This window comes from Aotus nancymaae, unplaced genomic scaffold (assembly GCF_030222135.1).
Source record: "Aotus nancymaae isolate 86718 unplaced genomic scaffold, 86718_ANA_hifiasm-v0.15.2.pri h1tg000015l_0, whole genome shotgun sequence".
Taxonomy (NCBI): Eukaryota; Metazoa; Chordata; class Mammalia; order Primates; family Aotidae; genus Aotus; species Aotus nancymaae.
Window position 1 is genome coordinate 1,698,329 of NW_026988426.1, and position 23,416 is coordinate 1,721,744.

Below are 23,416 nucleotides of genomic sequence, written 5' to 3' on the forward strand. Positions count from 1 at the left end.
CCTTCTTGTCTTCCCGTCACAGTGTCTTCATAACCCTATTCATATTATTTATTTCCTTGTCTTTGCTGCTGCCAAAGATGAAAGGAGGGATCTCAATCATTTCTATTCCAGGGCCTGGTACAAAGCACTTATTAAATGTTGTTTTCAATTAACGATGCAGAGTACCTCCTTAAAGGAGATTATAATTTAATGAGGAGAGAAGATGATCGGAGGTCCGAAAGTCACTAACGTGGCTGAATGGAAATCGTGTATTATTCAGCTAAATTCTGCAGTTCCCCTTGACTAGATAGAGAACAAATATAGATCTGTCCAATTTTAGTTACCCCATAGCTTAGTGTTCAGTGACGTTTCTCAGTGCACTGTGGTGTTATTTTGTATGTTACTGTTCTTTGTCAGTAAAGCTCCAAGCAGAGTGCTTGTGAATACAGGGCTGATGTTTGTTGAAACGGGGAAGAAATATGAGTCAATTAGTGATGAACAGGAGGAAATGCACTGTTCCACATCATAGTTGTGATCTGTCCAGTTAAAAAAAGTTCGCTTTACACTGCGAGACCATTCTGTCTTTTGTTATTATATACATTCCTCTTTCTCTTTGATTAGAGTCATTTTTTTTTTTCCCAGTCAGTTAACATATTCATAAACAGAGATCCCTCTAACTCAGTCACCTTTGGTAATGTCCATAAGAAAATGCTCATTTTGGGGTTAAAGTCTTATAGTCTCCCCCAGCTTCCATCTCAGTTTCTTTACCTTACTAGAAAATTAGGTAATTATCTATTAGATTTAAATTTTGAGGATCAGAGTTAACTCCTGAAATAAGGAGAAAGTTGTAGATTATTTTGTTGTTTATTATTCTTATTATTTATTATTATTTTTTTTTTGAGATGGAGTTTCACTCTTGGTCCCCAGGCTGGAGTGCAATGGCATAATCTTGGCTCACTGCAAACTCCACCTCCTGGGTTTAAGCAATTCTCCTGCCTCAGCCTCCTAAGTAGCTGGGATTATAGGCATGAGCCACCTATCCCAGCTAATTTTGTATTTTTAGTAGAGATAGGTTTTCACCATGTTGGTCAGGCTGCTCTTGAACTGACCTCAGGTGATCCACCCACTTTGGCCTCCCAAAGTGATGAGATTACAGGCATGAGCCACTGTGCCTGGCCTGTTTTGTTTATTCTTATAGCAAATTTAGTGTTACTGTAGAATTACTTTATAATATTTTATGAATTTGGATTTTTTCTCTGGTTTGTGTGTCTTAAATAAAAGCAGTTCTTGATGTTGACAATGAAAATTTTGCTGATGGCTAATTTGGGTTTTGTCTGTTGAAAAAGATCTTTATTTTTATCTTTTTTTTTTTTTTAACATCTCCTTCTTGAATTATATCTTGATTCTTGAGAGCTATTTTTGCTGGGTAGAGAATTCTAGGTTAGCAGTTATTTTCTTGAAGATATTCCTCTGTCTTCAGATCTTCACTGTGGCTTTTGAGAAGTTAGTCATCAGTACTTGGAAAGTGATCTTTCCTTTTTCTGTGGCTGCATTCAATATTTTTCTCTTTGTATTTCATTTTCTGCAATTTCACTGTGATGTAACCAGATATGTATTTCTTTTCATTTATCCAGATATCTATTTCTTTTCATTTAGGCCCTTCGAATTTATGGATTGGTGTTTTTCATTACTGCCTTAGTCTGTTTTGTGTTGCTATAACAGAATACCACAGGCTGGGTAACTTATAAATAAAAGAAGTTTATTTCTTACAGTTCTTGAGGCTGGTTAGTCCAGTATCAGGGTGCTAGCATCTGGTGAGGGCCTTCTTGCAGCGTCATTCTGTAGCAAAAGATGGAAGGGCAAGAGAACATGTGTGTGAGAGAGAGCAAGAAAGAGATTGAGCTCACAGCCTCAAGCCCTTTTTAATGTCATCAATCCATTCATGCAAGTGGAGCCCTTCATGACCTAAATAACTCCCATTGGGCCCACCTCCCAGCACAGTTGCATTGGAGATTAAGTTTCCAATGTGTACTCTTTGGGGTACACATTCAAGCCATAGCAATCACGTGTTGAAAATTCCCAGCCATGATCTCATACGTTGTTGCTTTTGCCCCATTCCCTCTCTCTCTCCCCTCTTTTTGGTACTCTAGTGAAGCTCAAGTTAGAGTTTATGATTGCAATGGTTCATTTGCTTTCCCTTTTTAACTTCTTAAGACATGAGCTTAGATACTTGATTTGTGACTTTTTTCTTTTGTAGTAAAAACATTTCATCTTATAAATTTCTAAATGTAGCTGAATCTCAGAACTGTTTATTTTTTTTTCCATTTTCTTTCAGTTCAGAATATTCTCTAATTTCCTTAGAGACCTTCCCTGTCACCCATGGATTATTTAGAAGTGTGATGTTAATATCCAAGTGTTTGAAGATTTTCCTGTTATTTTTTCATACTGCTTTCTAGTTTAATTCCATGATGGCCAGGAACATACATTGTATGACTGCAGTCCTTTTCAGTTTGCTAAGATTTCTTTTACAAATGTTCCATTTTGTACTTGAAAAGAATATGTATACTGTTTTGGTTGAATGGAGTGTTCTATAAATGTCAGTTTGATTCCATTAGTTAATAGTGTTCAGTTCTTCTATATATATCCTTGCTGACTTTGTCTACTAGCTCTGTCAATTGCTGATTATAGTTTTTATGTCTCCAGCTGTAATTTTAGATTTGTCTCTCTCTTTCAGTTCTGTCAGTTTTTGCTCTATGTATTTTGATGCTCTATTAGATGCAAACATGTATAGGATTGTTATATCTTCTTGGTGAATTGACCCTTTTATTATCATATAATGTCCTTCTTTATCTCCCACAGTTTTTCTTTCTCTGAAGTTTACTCTAATATTAATATAGTCATGCAGGCTTTCTTATGATTAGTGTTTGCCTGGCATATCTTTTCCCCCCATGTGAGTTGCAATTTCCCTGGTTCTTTATATGCTGAGTAATTTTGGATTTTATCCTTGACATTTTGGTTATTATGTTCTGAGACTCTGTGTCTTGTGTAAATACTATGGAGAATATTGACGTATTTGTTTAGCAGGCACTGACCTAGTTGAGCTCAGGGCACGTGTTCTGTTCTAACTAGCCTTTTGTGGGTTGTGGTTTCAATGTCACTTCTGTTTTCAGAACCTTTGCAGTGCTATTTGTTACCTATCGGTATTTTATCATGTGATCACCTGGAGCCTGGTTGGTGGTTTACCCCGTGATTTAGGCGTGCTGGTCTTTTGTAGTTGAAAGTTGTTCATAGTAGTCCAGAACCAAGGTTTGGGATTTTCGTGGCCACTCAGCTGATGTGAAGCTGGGTTGCTATCTGAACTTGTACCCTCAGGGTGCTGCCCCTTTGAAGGCTAGCCTAAACTGATAGGTAATGCCCCAGCACCCCATTCTTGGAAGTTAAAGGACTCCAGCCCTCATCCTCCAACCCCTAAGATGACTCCTTTCAGCAAATGACCCTAGGACCAAAGCAGCTGGACTTTTCTATGTTTGCTTCTGGCTCATGTCCTGATCTGAGGTTTCTAGCCTTCAGAACTGTGAGACAATACATTTCCGTTGTTAAGCTACCGAGCAGATGGTACTTTATGGCAGCCCTAGCAAGCTAGTGTTAAGTGTGCAGTTCTCATCTCCCCCATGCCTCTGTGGCTAAGTTGAGATCTTTAAGAAAACATATTCTTTGAGGTCCTTAAGTTTAACTTTGAGTACCTAGTCCATTGCCTGTACATAGGAAGTAGGCACTTGATACATACTCACTGGTGTTTCTGCCAGATGGAAAATTTATGTTCCTGAAAAACCATACATTCTGCACAATAATATACTAAAAATAGGCCGGGCACGATGGCTCATGCCTGTAAGCCCAGCACTTTGGGAGGCGGAGGTGGGCAAATGACGAGGTCAGGAGTTTGACACCAGCCTGGCTAACATGGTGAAACCCTGTCTCTACAAAAATACAAAAAAAAAAAAAAAAAAAAAAATTAGCCGGGCGTGGTGGCGGGTGCCTGTGTAGTCCCAGCTACTCTAGAGGCTGAGGCAGGAGAATCGCTTGAAACCAGGAGGTGATGGTTGCAGAGAGCCGAGATGGTGCCATTGTACTCCAGCCTGTACAACAATGCGAGACTCCATCTGAGAAAAACAAAAAAAAATCCACTAAAAATAATAAATATCTCATGGGAAAAGTAAGATTATAGCTGATCTTTCAAAATCATTGCAACTCGATAACTACTAGCAAAAACCATAATTGCTACCTTAAGAGATTATCCAGACCACCCAAGCAGGCATCTCGGCATGACTGGATGTTGCTAAAATGGATACTAAAATATACAAAAAACAGGCTGGGCATGGTGGTTCATACCTGTAATCCCAGCACTTTAGGAGGCCGAGGCAGGTGGATCACCTGAGGTCAGGCATCCAAAATCAGCCTGGTCAACACGGTGAAACCCCGTCTCTACTAAAAATACAAAAATTAGCCGGACATGGTGGCAGGTGCCTGTAATCCCAACCGCTCCTGAGTCTGAAGCAGGAGAATCACTTGAACCTGGGAATTGGAGGTTGTAGTGAGCCAAGGGCGTGCCATTGCACTCCAGCCTGGGTGACAGAGCGAGGCTCCATCTCAAAAATAAAATAAAATAAAATATACAAAAACAGCAATATGGAAACCTGACAATGTTTGAATTGGTACATGGGTGGTTGAGACAATGCACATAGAAGTGGAACTCTCAGCCCTGGGGCTCCTGTGATAGAGAGGCCATTGATGGAGCCAGTGCAGGTAGTCAAACTGAGGGAGCCTCTGCCTGGCTGTGGATGCACTGTCGGGGAGTGGGACCCAGCTATAGGCTCTTGGACAGTGTGGCATGAAGTAATTTTTTGCATGAAACTTTTTAGTCATGAAACTGCAAAGCTGCTTAGGACTTGGGTGCCATTTCTAAAGGGCTCTGACAATTTGGCAATGACTTAATGTCATTCTAGGGTGGTTGCTTTGTTCTTAAAATACAGCTTCTTGCTAAGGCCAAGTTAGGTGAGGATTTTTTTTTTTCCTTTTCTTGCCTAACATTTTCATTTCACTCCCCCCACTTTTTTGCTTAGGAAACTCTCAGATGAATCAATGTGACTTCCATGCTGTAAGATGTCACTGCCACGTACCAATCAAACATGAGCTCATCTCTGTTACAGAAGCAGAACAGAACAGATGGTATTTGAATTAAATTGAATTCCCTTTTGTACTCCTCCTATTCATTTGTTAGTCTCCTGTGCTTATGATAAATTCAAGTGACTTCAGATGTATTGAGTTAGCCAGAGCTGTATATTTAAAATTACCTGTGGAGTTATTTAAAAATTAAGTTGTTATATATTACCCTAAACTTGTTCAAAATTTGAATTCATTCATTGAGACATTCAAAAATAGAAGGTTTCAATTAATAGAGACATCCTCTGTGTGATATAGAAAGCTATTCATTGTTCTTGTTGATTTCCTTTCTTAAAAAAGAGGTTGTTTATAAACTTTTAGTTTGATCCTAATTGTATTTCTGATATTTTTGGTTTGCTTCCCTAAGATAGTTAAGGTTACTTTTAGGTAACAATTAGCATTTTGACCATATATAGACATATACCACACACACACGCGCACACACACACACACACACACACACACACACCCTACACCCCCCCCACACAAATATAGTTTCAAATAATTTCTTTTAGTTGATTTCAGTTTTGCTAATCTTGTGCATTAATTTCAACTGAGCTATTAATGACACCTACAATTGATTTTCATTATTTGTTATTTTTGAAAATTCAAATGAATATATTACAGCATAGAAAGTCTCCATCAAATCTTGAACATTTAGATTGTAAAGCTTTTTGTTTTAGCAAATTTACTTATGATCAATTTATAATTGAAGAATTGGCTTCTAATCTCAATTTAACATGGGGTATATAGTTTTTTAAAATTGAAATTTTACATATATATATATATATGCAGAAAAGTACATTTATAGAGTGCCATACTTTGTCATAGGTTAAGTTTTCTAAATAAGGAAAGTATCTTAAAGAGAAACCCTTTCTATGAAGAGGAAAGTTGTCATAAACTATTCTTAGTTTGGCATAAAATGATTTTTTTTTTTTGCATGTAAATTATAGGTGTAAAACTGCAAAAACTGCTTAGGACTTGGTTGCCATTTCTATAGGACTCTGGCAGTTTGGCAGTAATGTAATGTCATTATGGCATGGTTGCTTTGTTGCATTTTATTGACTTTTTAGTGATAAATTCCAGGAGAATCTTTATTTTCCAGGATAAAACTCAATGCGGTGTTAATCCTTTCCATTTCTCACCTCCTTTCTGTAGCTAGAGCTGACAGCAGAGTAAGAGTGGCTTTGAAAAGGATGGAAAATAAGTTTGACAATGATAACACATGCCAGGCTGAAGGCAGCTTTTTAATTTGATTAACCAGTTTGTAATTCATTTTTGGGAAACATTTCCAAAACATAACAATTTCAGAGAACACTAAACCTTCTTATAATTCTGGAAGTGGGAAGGAGAGAGGAACAGTGTGTGTTTTTGATGTGTAGCTTGCATTCCGTCTTCCGTTTTTGGAGCAGTGTGAGATTATTAGAATGCTACATTTCCTCCCTCTGAGCCCTCCTACCCCATAACGTGTCTCATGGGTGGTGTGATATAGGCTGTGGGGGTGAAAACCACTGGTGTTAGTCTGTGTATAGTTCCTGGGGTGTGGCAAGTATCAGCTCTGACAGTGGAAGAGAATGATACAGTGGATTCCCATCATTCTCAGTAGCTATGTTGTATAACATTGCCATGAACATCAAATTAGTGAATCCTGAGCCATCGTTCCCAGAGGAATAGGGGGTTAGGGTTCTGTGAGCCATAGGTCACAACACTGTTTTTGATTGATTAATATGTAACCTTATTTGATAGGTGCTTCTGTTTAAAGATACCTAACTTCCTATATATCATGGATTCATTCACATTGAACTCACAGTGAACAGCACTGCCACTCACATCTGCACAAAATTTCCCTAATCCATGCATTTTCTCTGCAAGGCACATGGATAGCACTTCACTACCATGCTTGGGGACCTTTCTGAACAGCAAAATCACCAACACAAAGCACAGACATGTGAAAAAAAATAGCACTAAATAGACCATAAAAAGACCATTTGTTGACAGTAGGAGGCTCAAACATGAAGGCACATTGTTGCCTGGCTTGACCTCAGCTGGGAATATGCACGTTCGATGACTCAGTTTTTTTTGCTGCTCTGCAAACATCTGTAAATGACCAGGGAAGTGCCATGAGTATTGATTTTTGAGGTTACAAATACATTTTAGGAAGTAGGTGAATTCACAAATACAGAATCCACGAATAATGAGAATCAGCTGTATTGGAAAGACTAGGATTGGAGTTTTTCCGTCTCAGTTTCCATATTTATAAAATGGGTATAAATATGACACACAGTAGAAGTTGGTGAATATCAATATGGAAGGTTAAATGAGTAAAGTTTTCATCACATTGCCAGACGTTAGAGTCCTCGATAAGTGATAGTGGCATTAGCAGTAATTATTAAGACAAGTTAAAAATAATAGCAGCTATCTTTATTCAGCACCTATGCCATTGCTCACAATAACCCTGCAAAGTAGGAAGTATTATCTGAAAATTGAAGCCCAGAGAGGTTGAGTAATTTGCCCTGTCACCCTTCTGGGAAAGAGCCAAACTGGACTTTGAATCCAGGACTTGATGAGTTCAAAATCCACATCTTTTGGCCTGATGCGGTGAATAAAGATTAGATATGGCTTCAGGTCCCAGACGATGAAGGTGGGATTGATATTAGGTTGGTGCAAAAGTAATTGCACCAAATACATCCAGGTGAGGGCAGAAAGTAGCCAGGGAAAGAGGAAAGCCATGTGGGGGAGGTTAGGCTTGCTGCCAGAGCTGGAGACATTCAGGCAGAGTGATCCAACTGACTAGTCTTGGGATGCAAACACATTAAAAAAAAAATTATAAGACTGGAGTAGAAGCCAGAGGGGGCTAGAAAGAGAATAAAGGCTTTAGCTAGGGACATTCTGGAAAGAGGGCCTGGGCAAGGAACGTTTTGTGTTTAAGGGAGGTAGTGAATTTGAGGCTCCTTGGTTTCAGGTATTTCTGTCCATCATCTTTCTAGCTGTCCAAACCTTCTCCCTTCTCCTCCTGATTGTTGCATAGAGCTAATTGTGAGCCAAGGCAGAGCAGTCTTGTGAATGCCCAAACCCTAAGAGACAATGTAAGTTTCCTATCATTTTTCTACTTGTTATTCTGCAAATATTTGTCAATAGACTACAACATAGCAATTTCAGAGGAATGCTTCATGGTGTTCTTGTGGAATGATTATTTCCTACATCTGGTTCAAGTTTGATGGGTATGCATTGCATGAATTTTACCAAATTGTGTGTGTGTGTGTGTGTTTGTTTGTTTCAAATCTGTGTAAATAAATAAGTAGTCAAAAGCAAGGGTAGTGTTTTGGGGAATATATTTTTCTTACATTGTGGGTCCCCAAGAAATTTGTCCACTGATTTTATGCATATATGCGATCATATCTGGAGTAGAGGCTGGCAAGCTTCTGAAACACTCAGATAGTAAATATTTTATGCTTTGCAGCCCATGTGGTCTCTATTACAGCTACCCAACTCTGCTGGTGTAGCCAGCTGTGTTCCAATAAAACTTTATTTGCAAACACAGGCAGTAGCTTGCCAACCCCCAACTAGAGCATAGCTGTCACTTTAAGACCAGAGTGTAACTTCTTTGTAGGGTTACACCCTTGCAGGAATTCTGCCTGCAGCGTTTCCGAGTTTGCATTATAACCTTGTGGACAGGGCAGTGAAAGTAATGTTATATAGGAAAGTTACCATCTCCTAGGAAATTTTGTTTTAAGAAAAAGATTGCAGTACTGAAGTATGCCATTTGTTGAACATTTTTTATTGGCAGTAGGAAAGGAAAATTGAAATTACATGCAGGAACTCCAAAAGCTTGCTCATGCTCATTTTTCTTCTATTACAAATTGAGCATTTAATGATAAATGTGGGTGAGGGGATTTAATATTTCAGACAGAAGGCAGAGATTAATTTTATTTTGCCCCCTAAAATGTAATACATTTTCTCTCTCTCTTCTTGCCTGCTGCCCTGCCCTTTCCCACTCTTCCTCTCTGTCCCTCTGCTGGGATAGGGAAATTGACTGTAAGGGGATATGGGTCTATGCAGGAGGGAGAGACCACAGGGTCCTGACAGCAAGAGGCCACCTCTGACCCTGCTATGGCTGTAAGCAGTAGGGAAGGGTTGATAGCTCTCTCAACTCCTGATCGGTTAGTGCCACCTCCACGATTGTTTGATCATGGTCAATTAGTAGAGGATCCATTTCTAAAGAGCTTTGTTTTAAACAGCCCCTTCTTTAAACACCTTAGATTGCACCCAGCACCTGGGATCACCTGCTGGAGGCCACAGAGGACAAATGTTAATTGCCAGGTTTGTGAGCCGCCTCTGCTGAACAGTAGTGGGTGTGGGAAGCATCAACAATTATCCACTTGCTTTTCACAGTCCCTTTCCAAACTGACTTTTACTCATGCATGGCGTGGAGATATGTTTGCCAGTCTTTGTCAATTCATCAGTTTTTTTTCCAGGAAGTAAGTCCTTTTCTTTCAAATGCTATCATATGAAGGCTGCCTATGCTTTAAGCATTTGTGATACCATTATTAAAATGAAGAAGGAGCCCCTTCCTTCTCTCCTACCCCACATTCTTTGGAGGTTTAAGTGAGCAGAAAATGGTAGTATGATCAAAGATCCATGTAGGTGGGTTTGCAGAAAAGTTAATCCAAGATCCTATTACAGGTAACAGATTGAAGACTTAGGCTTCTGACTATGCTAGCACAAACCGAGTTAAGTGGGTCGATTAGAGTTTATTTTCCAACATTATTTTGATGAATAGTGTAACATTTTGAAAGGCTTTTTGAAGACAAAACAACTAACCCATTGTATTTTTTGTTTTAAGAGACAGAGTCTTGCTCTGTTGCCCAGGCTGGAGGGCAGTGGTATGATCATGGCTCACTGCAGCCTGGACCTCCTGAGCTCAAGCGATTCTCCCACCTCAGCCTCCTGAGTAGCTGGGATTACAGGCACATGCCACCACATCCAGCTAATTTTTGTATTTTTTTTTGTGTGTGTGGAGACAGGGTTTCACCATGTTTCTCAGGCTGGTCTTGAACTCCTGGGCCCAAGCGATCCTCCTGCCTTGGCCTCCCAAAGTGCTGGGATTACAGGTGTGAGCCACCATGCCCAGCCTTAACCAACTAGATTTTAAAGATTCAATATGTATCTGTGTTTGGATACAAGCAATTGACACACGGACCCTAGGATATGCTGTGTGCCGTCTGATTTCTTTCTCTCTCTCTCTCTTTTTTTTTTTTTTGTACTTTTAGTAGAGATGGGGCTTCACCATGTTGGCCAGACTGATCCTGAACTCCTGACCTCAGGTGATCCACCCTCCTCAGCCTCCCAGAGTGCTGGGGTTACAAGCATGAGCCACTGATTTCTGACAATACATCTTTACAATGGATCCAAAACCTACCTGACTTTTGAAACCCAGGCTGTCTCACCTTACAAAAACAAACAAACCGCCTTCCTAACCATTCCTACAATACGATTCTATTTCTCTGAATTCTTATAATCTGCCTGAACAGCCCATTGTGAAATCTGATTCTCTATGTCAGTGTTTATTGCCTTAGATTTACCAGCTGCGTGGATCCTACTTTTAATGAATTTGAAATCTGTTTGGAGAGTGATATAAGTACCAATGAAAAAAAGGAGCAGCTAACTTTACAGGACAGTAAATGACAGATGATTGAAGGAAGGGGACTTGAACTAGGTCTGGAAGGCAGGGGTAAAGGAAATGGAGCATGTTGGTTGCAAGGGGACCCTGAGCAAAGGAGCACTTAAAAAAATGCATGAGGGGAAGCAGGAAGCAGTGAGGTCAGTAGTTCGATCCAAGGGGGTGCTAAGAGTTTGTACTCTTTTTGAAAAAAGTACTTTTTTTTTTTTTTTGAGACAGAGTCTCGCTCTGTCACCCAGGCTGTAGTGCAGTTGTGCAATCTCGGCTCACTGCAACCTCCGCCTCCCAGGTTCAGGTGAATCTCCTGCCTCAGCTTCCTGAGCATCTGGGATTACAGGTGCCTGTCACCACTGGCTAATTTTTTGTATTTTTAGTAGAGATGAGGTTTCCCTATATTGGCCAGGCTGGTCTTGAACTCCTGACCTCAGGTGATTTACCCGCCTCGGCCTCCCAAAGTACTGGGATTATAGGCATGAGCCACTGCACCCAACCAAATACTTTTTTTTTTTTTTTAAGAAATTTTCATTTAGTAAATGATGGTGAGCTCAGAGGTTTATGTGTAGGAGGGTTATATAATGACAAATGTTTTATTCATTTATCCAACAAATAATTATTTCATGATTAAAATGAATTAGAGAAAAGAGTTGCCAAAGCCTATTGTAATCATCCAGACATGAGATAAGAGTTGCCTGGAATTGAGCAGTGGCAGCGGGGCTGGAAAGAATGGACCTAAAAGATAGCACAAAAGATGAATTGATAGCGCCGAGGAGTCACTGAATGTGGCAAGCAAAAGTGATCGGCCCACACTATCGTTGCTTTTCTTGCTGATGCGTTTTTGTCTGTCTAGCTAAACTCTAAACTCTTATGCGCAGACACTACCTTTTATAATCCTTTTACACTCCTTTTACAATAGGTGCCATTGTCTTTTTATTCTTGTTTCAATAATTTATTTAAAATATATTACTCCACACAGCAGGGCATTTTAAACACTGACTTAAAATACCCTAATAAAATAATGCTAAGAGTGACGAATACTTAAAAGAAACAAATGCCACTTCTGTATGTCTTCAAATTACTCTTGTGTTTAATTTTCTTTTTTGGGCAGATCTTGCTGTGTTTCCCAGGTTGGAGAGCAGTGGTGCACTCATAGCTTATTGAAACTTTGACCTCCTGGGCTCAAGCAGTCCTTTCACCTCAGCCTCCCAAGTAGCTGGGACCATAGGCACATGACACCATGACTGGCTCAATTTTTAAAATAAAAAAAAAATTTTGTTTTGTAGAGATGGGGTTTTGCTGTGTTGCCCAGGCTGGTCTCAAACTCCTGAGCTCAAGTGATCCTCCCACCTTGACCTCCCAAAGTGTTGGGATTGTAGGCATGAGCCACTGCACCCATTACATTTAATTTTTTTGAGATGAAATTGTAATACCATAAGCTTAACCCTTTAAAGTGCATAATTTACTATTTTTAGTAGAGACGGAGTTTCACTTTGTTGGCCAGGCTGGTCTAGAACTCCTGACCTCAGGTGATCTACCCACCTCAACCTTCCAAAGTGCTGGGATTACAAGTGTGAACCACTGCGCCTGGTTGTGGAAAATGATATTTCCTAGTAGTTTTGATTTGCTGATGATGTTGAACATCTTCTATGAGTGTATCAGCCATTTGTTCATCTTCTTTGGAGAAATGTCTGGTCAGATCCTTTGCCTATATTTTAATTGGCTTATTGTGTCTTTATTGCTGAACTGTAAGAATTCTAAGTGAAAGAAGTCAATCTGAAAAGGTTATATACTATATGATTCCAACTATGTGACATTCTGGAAAAGGCAAAACTTTAGAGACAGTTAAAAGATCAGAAGTTGCCAAGGGGAGGAAGAGAATGATGGGTAGAGTACAGAGGATTTTTAAGGCAGTGAAACTATTCCATGTGATACTATAAGAGTGGCTACATGTCATTCTACATTTGTCAAAACCTGTAGAATGTACTACACCACGAGTGAACCCTAATGTAAAGTATAGACTCTGTATGATAACGATGTGTTAACATAGGTTCATGGATGAGAATAATGCAGTGCTCTGATGTAAGATATTGATAGTGCATGTATTCGTCTGCTCTTGCAGTGCTATAAAGAAATACCTGAGACTGGGTAATTTATAAAGAGACTTAATTAGCTTATGGTTCCACAGGCTGAACAGGAAGCATGATGGCTTCTGAGGAGGCCGCAGGAAACTTTCAGTCACGTGGAAGGTGAAGGGGAAGCAGGCACGTCTTACATGGCCAAAACAGGAGGAAGCGAAAGAACGAGGGGGCATGCTCCTTGCTACACACTTCTAAGCAACCAGGTCTTGTGAGGACTCACTATACAGTACCAAGGGGGGTAGGATTTAAACCATTCATGAGAACTCCACCCCCATGATCCACTCACCTCTCACTAGGCCCCACTTCTAACACTGGGGAGACTTGGTGGGGACACAGATCCAAGCCATATCAGTAAGGCAAGCTGTGCATTTGGTGGGGGAGCAAGTATATAGGACTTCTGTGTACCTTTTGCTCGATGTTGTTGTGCTAAAGCTGCTCTACAAAATAGAGTCTACTTAAAGAAATAATTCAAGGTAATGTAGATTTATGTGTCAAAGGCAGGAAGTACTTTAGCAGTGTAGAGAAAGGAGAATCATTGTTGGCCCTAGAGATGAGAGAGGAAAGAGGATTTGAGCAGTCAACTGAAGAATAACTAGGATTTCAGTCACTGGACAGTGGTTCAATGTGTGCAGCCTTGGACAAGTGATGTTTTAGACTGCTAGTTTCTTCACACAGTTTGTGGAGGAAATACAGGAGACAATGTAGGTGAAGTGCTTAACACAGAGTCACGCATACAACAGTAGGTGGAGCTCTTCAGCAAATACTGATCAAATGCCTACTATGTGCTGTGCACTCCTGTTGAGCCTGCATTCTACCTGAAATATTGGCTAGATGTTATCGAAAGGTGGGCAACATGGAACACAAAGAAAGACCCAGAGGTCAACAATTCTATGTCCTGGTCTGTGAACCATGAAACAAACCACATTTGAATGATAAGGTTGCTAAAGTAGATCAAGAGAAACTGCATTTTTGGGGGTTTTGAACCCAAAGAATGCAGTTCGTAGGCAGTGGAGATCTTTGAAAAATCAGGATGGATTTTAATAATGTATTAAGAACAATTTGGATTTGAATCAACATAGGAAGCAGGGATTTTAGTTTGAGACTTTTTCAGTAATTTTGAAATCATTGCCCAGGATTTTAGTTGGTTTGTTGATAATGGGTAGTTTATCTATTTGTGAATTCCAAATGTACTCCATCACCATTCCATTGAATAATTTACAAAAGCAAACAGCAGGGGTTTAACGTTTTTTTCTTCTCCTAGTTTAATATTGTGGCAGTCATATCATACTTTGTTTTAGACTAATTTAACAGGAGTTAATGTTTCCAAGTAAATCATTAGTATCTAAACAGTGTCTTTTTGACATTGGCCTGAGGATGCGGAACTTTTTTCTTACTGAAGTAAATGAAACAGTGTACAAAATGCTAAGCATTTGTTTTATCTTAACAAAGTTCTTTCTTTTGTTTGGTAACATTTTTATTGAGATAACTCTCATACTGTAAAACTCAACATTTTAAATTTTCCATTCTGTGGTTTTTATATTGAAAGACCCAGAGGTCAACATTTCTATGTCCTGGTCTGTGAACCATGAAACAAACCACATTTGAATGATAAGGTTGCTAAAGTAGATCAAGAGAAACTGCATTTTTGGGCGTTTTGAACCCAAAGAATGTAGTTTGTAGGCAGTGGAGATCTTTGAAAAATCAGGATGGATTTTAATAATGTATTAAGAACAATTTGGTTTTTAGTATAGTCAGAGTTGTGCAACCATCACCACAATCATTTATGGAACATTTTCTTCACCTCCAAAAGAAACCATGTATCCCTTAGCTGTTAAGCCCAGATCCCCTTATTTCCTGCCCCTGCCCCAATAGGGTTTGGATCCTATTATCTAAACCCTAATCTACTGAAAAGCAAAAAATTTTAAAAATCTATTTTAAAATAGTATAAAAAAGCATTAATACTCAGGAATAAATTCAACAAAAGAAGTATAAGACTTGTACACTAAAAACTCTAAAACATCGTGGAAAGAAATCGAAGAGGACCTAACTAAATGGATAGACAGCCCATGTTGATGGATTGAGAGACTTGCTTTTGTCAAGGTGGGAGTCCTCACTGACCAGATCTATAGATGCAGCATGGTACCTAGTAACATCCCAGGAGGGGTTTGTTGTTGTTGCTGTTGTTGTTGTTTTGAAGAATTTGACAAGCTGACTGAAATTTATGTGGTAATGCAAGAGATCTAGAATAGCCAAGAGTCTTGAAAAAACAAGAACAAAGTTGGAGATGAGCACTTCTCAATTTCAAAACTTACTACAAAGCTAAAGTAATTAAGACAGAATGGTACTGACAATAGGGTAGATATAGAGATCAATAGAATAGACTTCAGAATCCAGAAATAAGCCCTCATATTTATGGTCAGTTGATTTTCAACCATGATGACAAGATAATTTGATAGGGGAAATTGTCTTTTCAACAAACGGTCCTGGGACAAGTGGGTATACACATGCAAAAGAGTGAAGTTGGGCTCCTCCTCAAGAACTATTAGGAGAAAATGTAGGAATAAATCTTAATTGCTTTGGTCTAGACATGGAATCTTAGCTATGACAACCAAAGCACAGGCAACAAAAGAAAAATAGATTAATTAGATTTCATCAAAATTAAAAGCTTCTGTACTTCAAAGGACTCTTGAAGAAAAAGAAAACTCACAGAATGGGAGAAAATGTTTGCAAATTATGTTTGAAAAGGGTCTTGTCTCTAGAATATACAAAGAGCCCTTACAACTTTACAATGAAAAAACAAATAACTCAGTTTAATACATGGGTAAAGATCTGAATAGACATTTCTCCAAAGAAGGCATACCACATGGCCAATAAGCACATGAAAAGATGCTTAGCATCAAAGTCATCAGAGATGTGCCAATCAAAACCACAGTGAGATAACCCTTAGACTCACTAGATGGCTAAAAATAAAAAATGAGATCAGGCCAGGTGCGGTGGCTCATGCCTGTAATCCCAGCACTTTGGGAGGCCAAGGCGGGCAGATCACCTGAGGTTAGGAGTTCGAGACCAGCCTGGTTAACATGATAAACCCTGTCTCTACTAAAAATACAAAAATTACCCAGGCTTGGTGGCATGTGCCTGTAATTCCAGCTACTTGGGAGGCTGAGGCAGGAGAACTGCTTGAACTTGGGAGGCAGAGATTACAGTGAGCTAAGATTGCGCCACTGCACTCTGGCCTGGGTGACAGAGCAAAACTCTGTCAAAAACAGCAACAAAAGTGAGATCATATTAAGTGGTGGCTAGAATGTGGAGAAACTGGAACCTTTATGTATTGCTGGTGGGAATGTAAAATTATGTAGCCACTTTGGAAAACACTTTGTCAGTTCCCTAAAATGTTGAACATAGAGTTCCTATGTGATGTAGCAATTCTACCTCTAGGCAGAATCCTCGAGAATTAAATATATGTCTGCACAAACCCTTGTTACATGAATGTTCTATAGTGACACCCGACTTCAGCCTCTCAAGGAGCTGGAACTAACAGATGTGTGTCACCATGCCCAGCTAACTTAAAACAGTATTTTTAGTAGAGATGGGATCTTGCTATGTTGCCTGGACTGGTCTCGAACTCTTGGCTTCAAGTGATCTTCCTGCCTCGGCCTCCCAAAGTGTTGGGATTATAGATGTGAACCACTGTACCTGGCCCAAGATTTATTTTTAATTAGGAAGCAGTATATAAATGCATTCTCTTTGAGAAAAGACAAAAATGTTAGGATAACAGCCCTCTCGTCCACCTCTTCCAAACCTGGTCTTTTTCCTGCGCTGTACCTCCCCACTCCCTTACCATTGCCCCAGGTAACTATGATTTAATTTTTGCACATGTTCATTGTGAGTTGGGGGTCAGGGGGAGCTGTTTTTCACCCAGTCATTCAGATATTAAGGCTAATAGGGGTTCTGTGGCTTCACTGAGGCTTGGAGATCACTCTCTTTTTTTTTGTTTTTTTTTTGAGGGGAGAGATAGAATCTTGCTCTGTCGCCCATGCTGGAGTGCAGTGGCATGATCACAGCTCACTGCTACCTTCGCCTCCTGGGTTCAAGCGATTTTCCTGCCTTAGCCTCACGAGTAGCGGGACTACACGCACATGACACCATGCCCAGCTAATTTTTTTTGTGTGTGTTTTTAGTAGGGATGGGTTTCACCATATTGGCCAGGCTGGTCTTGAAATCCTGACCTCATGATCCACCTGCTTCAGCCTCTCAAAGTGCTGGGGGAGATCTATTACCTGATCTGTGGTCCAGAAGTGACACACAGCACTTTTGCTAGAAGCCCTTCACTCACATGGTCCCTTGCAGGGAGCAGAGAAGTACAGTCTACCATCTTCCCAGAAGGAAAGGAAAGGGAGATGTTGGGAGCACTGGGGGAATCTACTATAGCCTGGCATTTTGCTTCTTTTGTTGTAGTTTCCTGGTTTCAATGTCGGTCTCATCAAACTCAGTTGGGATGGCTTCTCATTATTTTTTTAGATGGTGGGAACAGTTTTTATGAGGTGGGAATTATCTGTACCGTGAAATCTTGATAGCGTTTTCCTGTAAAACTATGTAAGTTTAGTGCCTTGTTTCTATGGGTAGATTTTCGATTATCATTTCAACTTAACAGCCATTGGTCAGGGTTTCACTACTTGGGCCTATTTCAGGCAGTTTATATGTTCTTAGAAAACGTTTCATTCTAGCTATTGGTGTAAAGTTGGGCCTCTGTGGTGCACTGTTAGGATTTATAAAATTGTTCCTTGTGATTTTATTTCCTCCTTTTGTCTTTATTTGGGGGTATCTGTGCCTTTTCTCTTTTTCTTGAGCTTACTTAAAAAGATTTGTTCTTAGGCCAGGTGCGATGGCTCACGCCTGTAATCCCAGCACTTTGGAAGGCAGAGGTGGGCAGATCACGAGATCAGGAGATTGAGACCATCCTGGCTAACATGGTGAAACCCCATCTTCACTAAAAGTAAAAAAATAATTTAAAAAAAAAACAGCCAGTGTGGTGGTAGTCGCCTGTAATCCCTGCTACTTGAGAGGCTGAGGCAGGAGAATTGATTGAATCCGGGAGGTGGAAGTTGCAGTGAGCCGAAGTTGTGCCATTGCACTCCAGCCTGGGCAACAGAGTGAGACTCCATCTCAAAGCAAACAAAAAAAGATTTCTTCTTCTTTTTTTTTTTTTTAAAGCTAATCTTTTAAAAGAACTGGCTTCTGGTTTGATTGACAGTTTTTTCCTCTTTCATTAATGTGTGCTATTATCTTTATTAATTCCTTCTTTCTGCTTTATTTATTCATCCTTGAGTTGAAAGTGTAGGTTATTCATTTTTAGTCTTTCTGGGTTTTAGTGCATGAATTTAAGTCTGCATTTTAATACAGAGTATTTTTATTTTCATTTGATTCAAATAGTTTTTCATTTCTACTTTGACTTTCTCTTTAATCCAAGAGTTATTTAAAACTATTTAAAAATTTCCAGATGTGTGGATTTATTTAGGATGTAAATCTAGTGAGGATTTTTTGGGTTACATTTAGCGAATGAATGCAGACTGTTTATCAATTTGGGAGATTTGTTAAAAGTCTCTTTCGTAGCTTAGTATGTAGTCAGTTTTTCTAAATTCCATGTGTGTTGGAAAAGAGTATGTAGTCTCTGTTTTACCAGGAAACACTTTTATTGAGTTTATTTCTTTCTTTCATGGTGCGACTTCCTGTAAATGTTGGATGGTTCTTGGTTCTGTGTTCATTCTTGCAGCTGGGATTTCTCTGTGGAGCTGGGGCCAGGAGCTGGGGATGAACTGCAGGAGGGACTCTTATTTTGTGCACTGGACACACTATGTTCTTCAGTCACTTGCCATCCTGCCCAGAATGTGGCCCTGTGTCCCAGAGCCAGGCTTCTATACTCAGTCTTGCAGATGGAGGAAGAGCCTGGCCCCAGGTCATTGCCTCCATTGTGGGGTGGGCAGGGACAAGCAATGAGGTGCCCAAGCGCAGCTGCTATGGCAGCTCACATGCCCTGCCTGAGGCATCACTCTAGTGGCCTCTCTTGGGCCTCAGCTTCCTGGCTTCCCACCTGGGAAGCTTGCCCCAAGGGTTGGTCCTGCCTCATGCAGTGGCAGTTGCCTGAGTGTGGCTGTGCCATCTGTCAATAGCGAGGATTTCCCTCTGCTCCTTTGCTTTCCATCTTTTAGGGCAGCAATCCCCAGCCTTCTTGGCACCAGAGACCAGTTTCATGGAAGGCCATTTCTCCATGGACAGGGGTGGGGGAGATGGTTTTGGGATGATTCAAGTGCATTCCATTTATTGTGCACTTTATTTCTATTATTATTACATGGTAATACATAATGAAATAATTCTACAACTCACCATCATGCAGAATCAGTGGGAGCCCTGAGCTTGTTTTCCTGCAACTAGACGGTCCCATATGGGGGTGGTTGGAGACAATGACAGATCATCAGGCATTAGATTCTTATAAGGAGCACACAACCTAGATCCCTCACATGCACAGTTCAAGATAGGGTTTGTGCTCCTGAGAATCAAATGCCATATGGCTGATCTGACAGGAGGCGGAGCTAAGGCGGTAATGAGAGCTGTAAATACCGATGAAGCTTTGCTTCATGGGGCGGGGAGTGGTTTGAGGACACCTGTTTTAAGGATTCCTTTTGTGAGCAGAGCTGTGTATATGTTTATCTTAAATATCTATTTTGTCATTCCTATTGGTGTGGCAAGGAAGGGGCAGTCTGCAGCATGTGTTCAGTCTGTCGGTCTCACAAGCTAATTATCTGTCAGTTTTATTCAAGTTGGAAGTGTGAAATTAAGCTCTCAATTTGGTGCCACTGTTTTTTTTTTTTTAAATAAAGAAATGAAAAGCCACAAGATTTCAGATAGCAAAGTAATTAACCGAGTAATAGAATGAGCACTTTCAGGGCTCTGTAACAGCTATTTTATTTGTGAATTAATTTTTGAAAAATTGTATCCTGAGTTTTCAAAACTTTGTGTTTTTCTGTGGTTAGCAACATTTCTTTTTTATTTGCCTCTCTCTTCTGTAGCATATTATGCATCAACCTGGAAAAATTCCATATTCAGCCCTTTTGAATTGCCTGATGGTGAAAATCACAAATGACATATTAATAATCTGAACAAAGAATAGAAAGTGGAACCAGATGTAGCACCAGTGACTGTGTTTAGAAGTGGATTAAGGATCCTAGCTACTGTCAGCTTAATCCTTTTTTTACAAAGTCACTAATATTTTCATATAAAAAATAAGCTTTTGTTTTTCTTCATAAATGTTTTTCATATCATCATTCTTTGCAGAAAATTTAAAGATTACAACCAGGGGAAAAGAGAAATAAGTTATACCATAATCTATTGTGAGAAAAGAAAATAAATTATACTGTATTAGTTGACATCACTCCAGACTGTTAAATACTCATTTATCCACATACACACAATTTTATGAAAAAGAGTTTACACTGTCACTGTTTTGTAACCTTTACTTGTTGTTTTTTTATTATAGACTTTATTTTTTAGAACAATTTTAGACTTACAGAATTATTGCAAAGGTAGGACAGACAGTTCCCATGTTACCTGTACCATACACACACACACACACACGTGCACACACATGTATATGCGCATACATACATGTCCAGATTCCCCAATTAACAACATCTAACGAGTACAGTACAGTTGTTGCAATTAATGAACCAATTTTTATTTATTTATTTATTTTTGAGATGGAGTCTCGCTCAGTCGCCCAGGCTGGAGTGCAGTGGCTCAATCTCCGCTCATGGCAACCTCTGCCTTCTGGGTTCAAGCAATTCTCCTGTCTCAGCCTCCCGAGTAGCTGGGACTACAGGTGCCTGCCACCACGCCTGGCTAGTTTTTGTATTTTTAGTAGAGATGGGGTTTCACCTTCTTGGTCAGGCTGGTCTGGAACTCCTGACTTCAGATGATCCACCTGCCTCAGCCTCCCAAAGTGCTGGGATTACAGGCGTGAGCCACCGTGCCTGGCCGAACCAATTTTAATATACTGTTATTAACTGAAGTCCATGCTTTCACTGTCTTAGTTTTTATCTGATGATATGTTCTGTCTCAGGATCCCATCCAGGATAGGACATTACATTTAGTTGTCATGTTTCCATAGGCTGCTCTTGGCTGTGACAGTTTCTTAGACTTTCCTGGTTTTTGATGACCTTGACAGCTTTAAGAAGCACTGATCAGGTATTTGTAGAATGTTCCTTCAATGGCATTGTCTGATATTGGTGTCATGATTAGAATGGGGTTATACATTTTGGGGAGGAAGACCACAGAAGTGAAGTACCATTCTTATGACGTCCTATGAAAATTACAAGTCATGAAAATAGCATGACTTGTCACTGTTGATGTTGACCTCGATCACCTGGCTGAGCTGGTGTTCATCAGGTTTCTCCACTGCAAAGTTACTCTTTTTTCCCTCTTTCTATACTGGACTCTTTGGAAGGAAGTCACTACACGCAGCCCATACATAAGGAGCAGGGGCTGGGTATGGTGGCCCACACCTGTAATCCCAGCACTTTAGTAGGCTGTGGCTATAGGATCACTTGAGCCCAATTCAAGACCAGCCTGGGCAACATAGGGAGACTCCATCTTTATAAAAAATAAAAAATCAGCCAGGTATGGTGGTACACACCTGTGGTCCCAGCTACTTTGGAAGCTACATAGGAGGATCACTTGAGCCCAAGAGGTTGAGGCTGCAACGAGCTGTGATTGTGCCATTGCATTCCAGCCTGGGAAACACAGTGAGATACTGTTTCAAGAAAAAGAAAGAAAGAAAGAAAGAGTAGGGAGTGATGCCACTCCACCTTGATGGTAGAACATCTGAGTCATTTATTTAGAGTCTTTTGCACATGGGATTTGGCTCTTCCCCTGCCCCCAGCATTATCCATTTACTTAATCATTCATTAATGTCAGTATGGACTCATAGAGATTGATTTTTTAGTTTGGGTTATAACCCAGGACTATTTTATTTGTTTTACTGCTCAAAATGTTCTAGCTTTGGCCATTGGGAGCTCTCTCAGTTGGGTCTGGTGTCTCTCTGATGTACCCCCAGCAATACAGTGGGATTTATTTATATTTTTATTTTTAGACAGAGTGCTACTCTGTTTCCCAGGCTAGAGTGCAGTAGCACAATCTTGGCTCACTGCAACCTCCGCCTCCTGGGTTCAAGTGATTCATGTGCCTTAGCCTCTCACGTAGTTGGGACTACAGGCTGTGCCACACCTGGCTAATTTTTTTTTTTGTATGTTTAGTAGAGATGGGTTTTGCCGTGTTGTCCAGGCTGGTCTTGAACTCCTGGCCTCAAGTGATCCATCTGCCTCAGCCTCCCAAAGTGCTAGGATTACAGGCGTGAGCCACTATGCCTGGCCAGATTTTTTCTTTTGCCCTTCACTACCTTCTGTAATGAAGATGCTCTTGTATATCACGTGTCCCAGCCCTAGAATCAGCCATTTCTCCATAGAGCTCTTTTTCCCCTTCCCCTTCCCCTTCCCTCCCTCCTCCTCCTCATCTTCATCTTCGTCTCTTTCTGTCACCCAGGCTGGAGTACAGTGGTGCAGCCTTGAATTCCTGTCTCCTCCTCTTCCTCCTCCTTTCTTCCTCCTCCTCCTCCTTCTTTCTTCTTCCTCCTCCTCCTTCTTTCTTCTTCCTCCTCCTTCTTTCTTCTTCTTCCTCTTCCTCCTCTTCTTCTTCCTCATCTTTGTCTTTTTCCTTGTCTTCATCTTCGTCTCTCTCGGTCTTCCAGGCTGGAGTACAGTGGTGCAGCCTTGAATTCCTGGCTCACTGCAGCCTTCAACTCCTGGGCTCAAATGATCCTCCTACTTTCAGCCTCCCTAGTAGCTGGAACTAAAGGCATAAGCCACCACATCCAGCTAATTTTTAAATTTTTTTTGTAGAGACAGGGTCTCCATATGTTGCCTAGGTGGGTCTCAAACCCCTGGGCTCAAAGGATCCACTTAACCTGGCCTCCCAAAGTGCTGGGTAATCAGGCACGAACCACTGTGTCTAGCCCCCTTTTCCTTTTAATAGAGAATATCAGGAATATAATCTTTCTTCAAACTGCATATATTGTCATGTCATGTCATTATATATTCCTCTACAGAACAGTCTTGCTCTGTTGCCCAGGCTGGAGTGCAGTAATGCGATCTTGGCTCACTACAACCTCTGACTCCCAGTTCAAGTGATTCTCTTGCCTCAGCTACCTGAGTAGCTGGGATTACAGACAAACAGCATCATGCCTGGTGAATTTTTCTATTTTTAGCAAAGACAGGGTTTCACTATGTTGGCCAGGCTGATCTTGAACTCTTGGCCTTAAGTGATCTGCCTATCTTGGCCTCCCAAAGTACTG

At 40.4% G+C, this 23,416-nt stretch overlaps 1 protein-coding gene across 5 annotated transcripts in view; it reads left to right on the forward strand.

Annotated features, from left to right (window-relative positions):
- The window catches only part of SMURF1 (SMAD specific E3 ubiquitin protein ligase 1), a 118,937-nt gene that overhangs the window by 50,726 nt on the left and 44,795 nt on the right, over positions 1 to 23,416 (forward strand). The window contains exon 1 of one of the 5 annotated variants that reach the window (XM_064376428.1): positions 1,198 to 5,205. The exons of the other annotated variants lie outside the window; for them this stretch is intronic. Coding sequence (XP_064232498.1) covers positions 5,166 to 5,205 — 40 coding nt within the window. The 5' untranslated portion in view covers positions 1,198 to 5,165. Of the gene's footprint in view, positions 1 to 1,197; positions 5,206 to 23,416 lie in introns of those variants that run through there. 5 annotated transcript variants of the gene reach the window in all.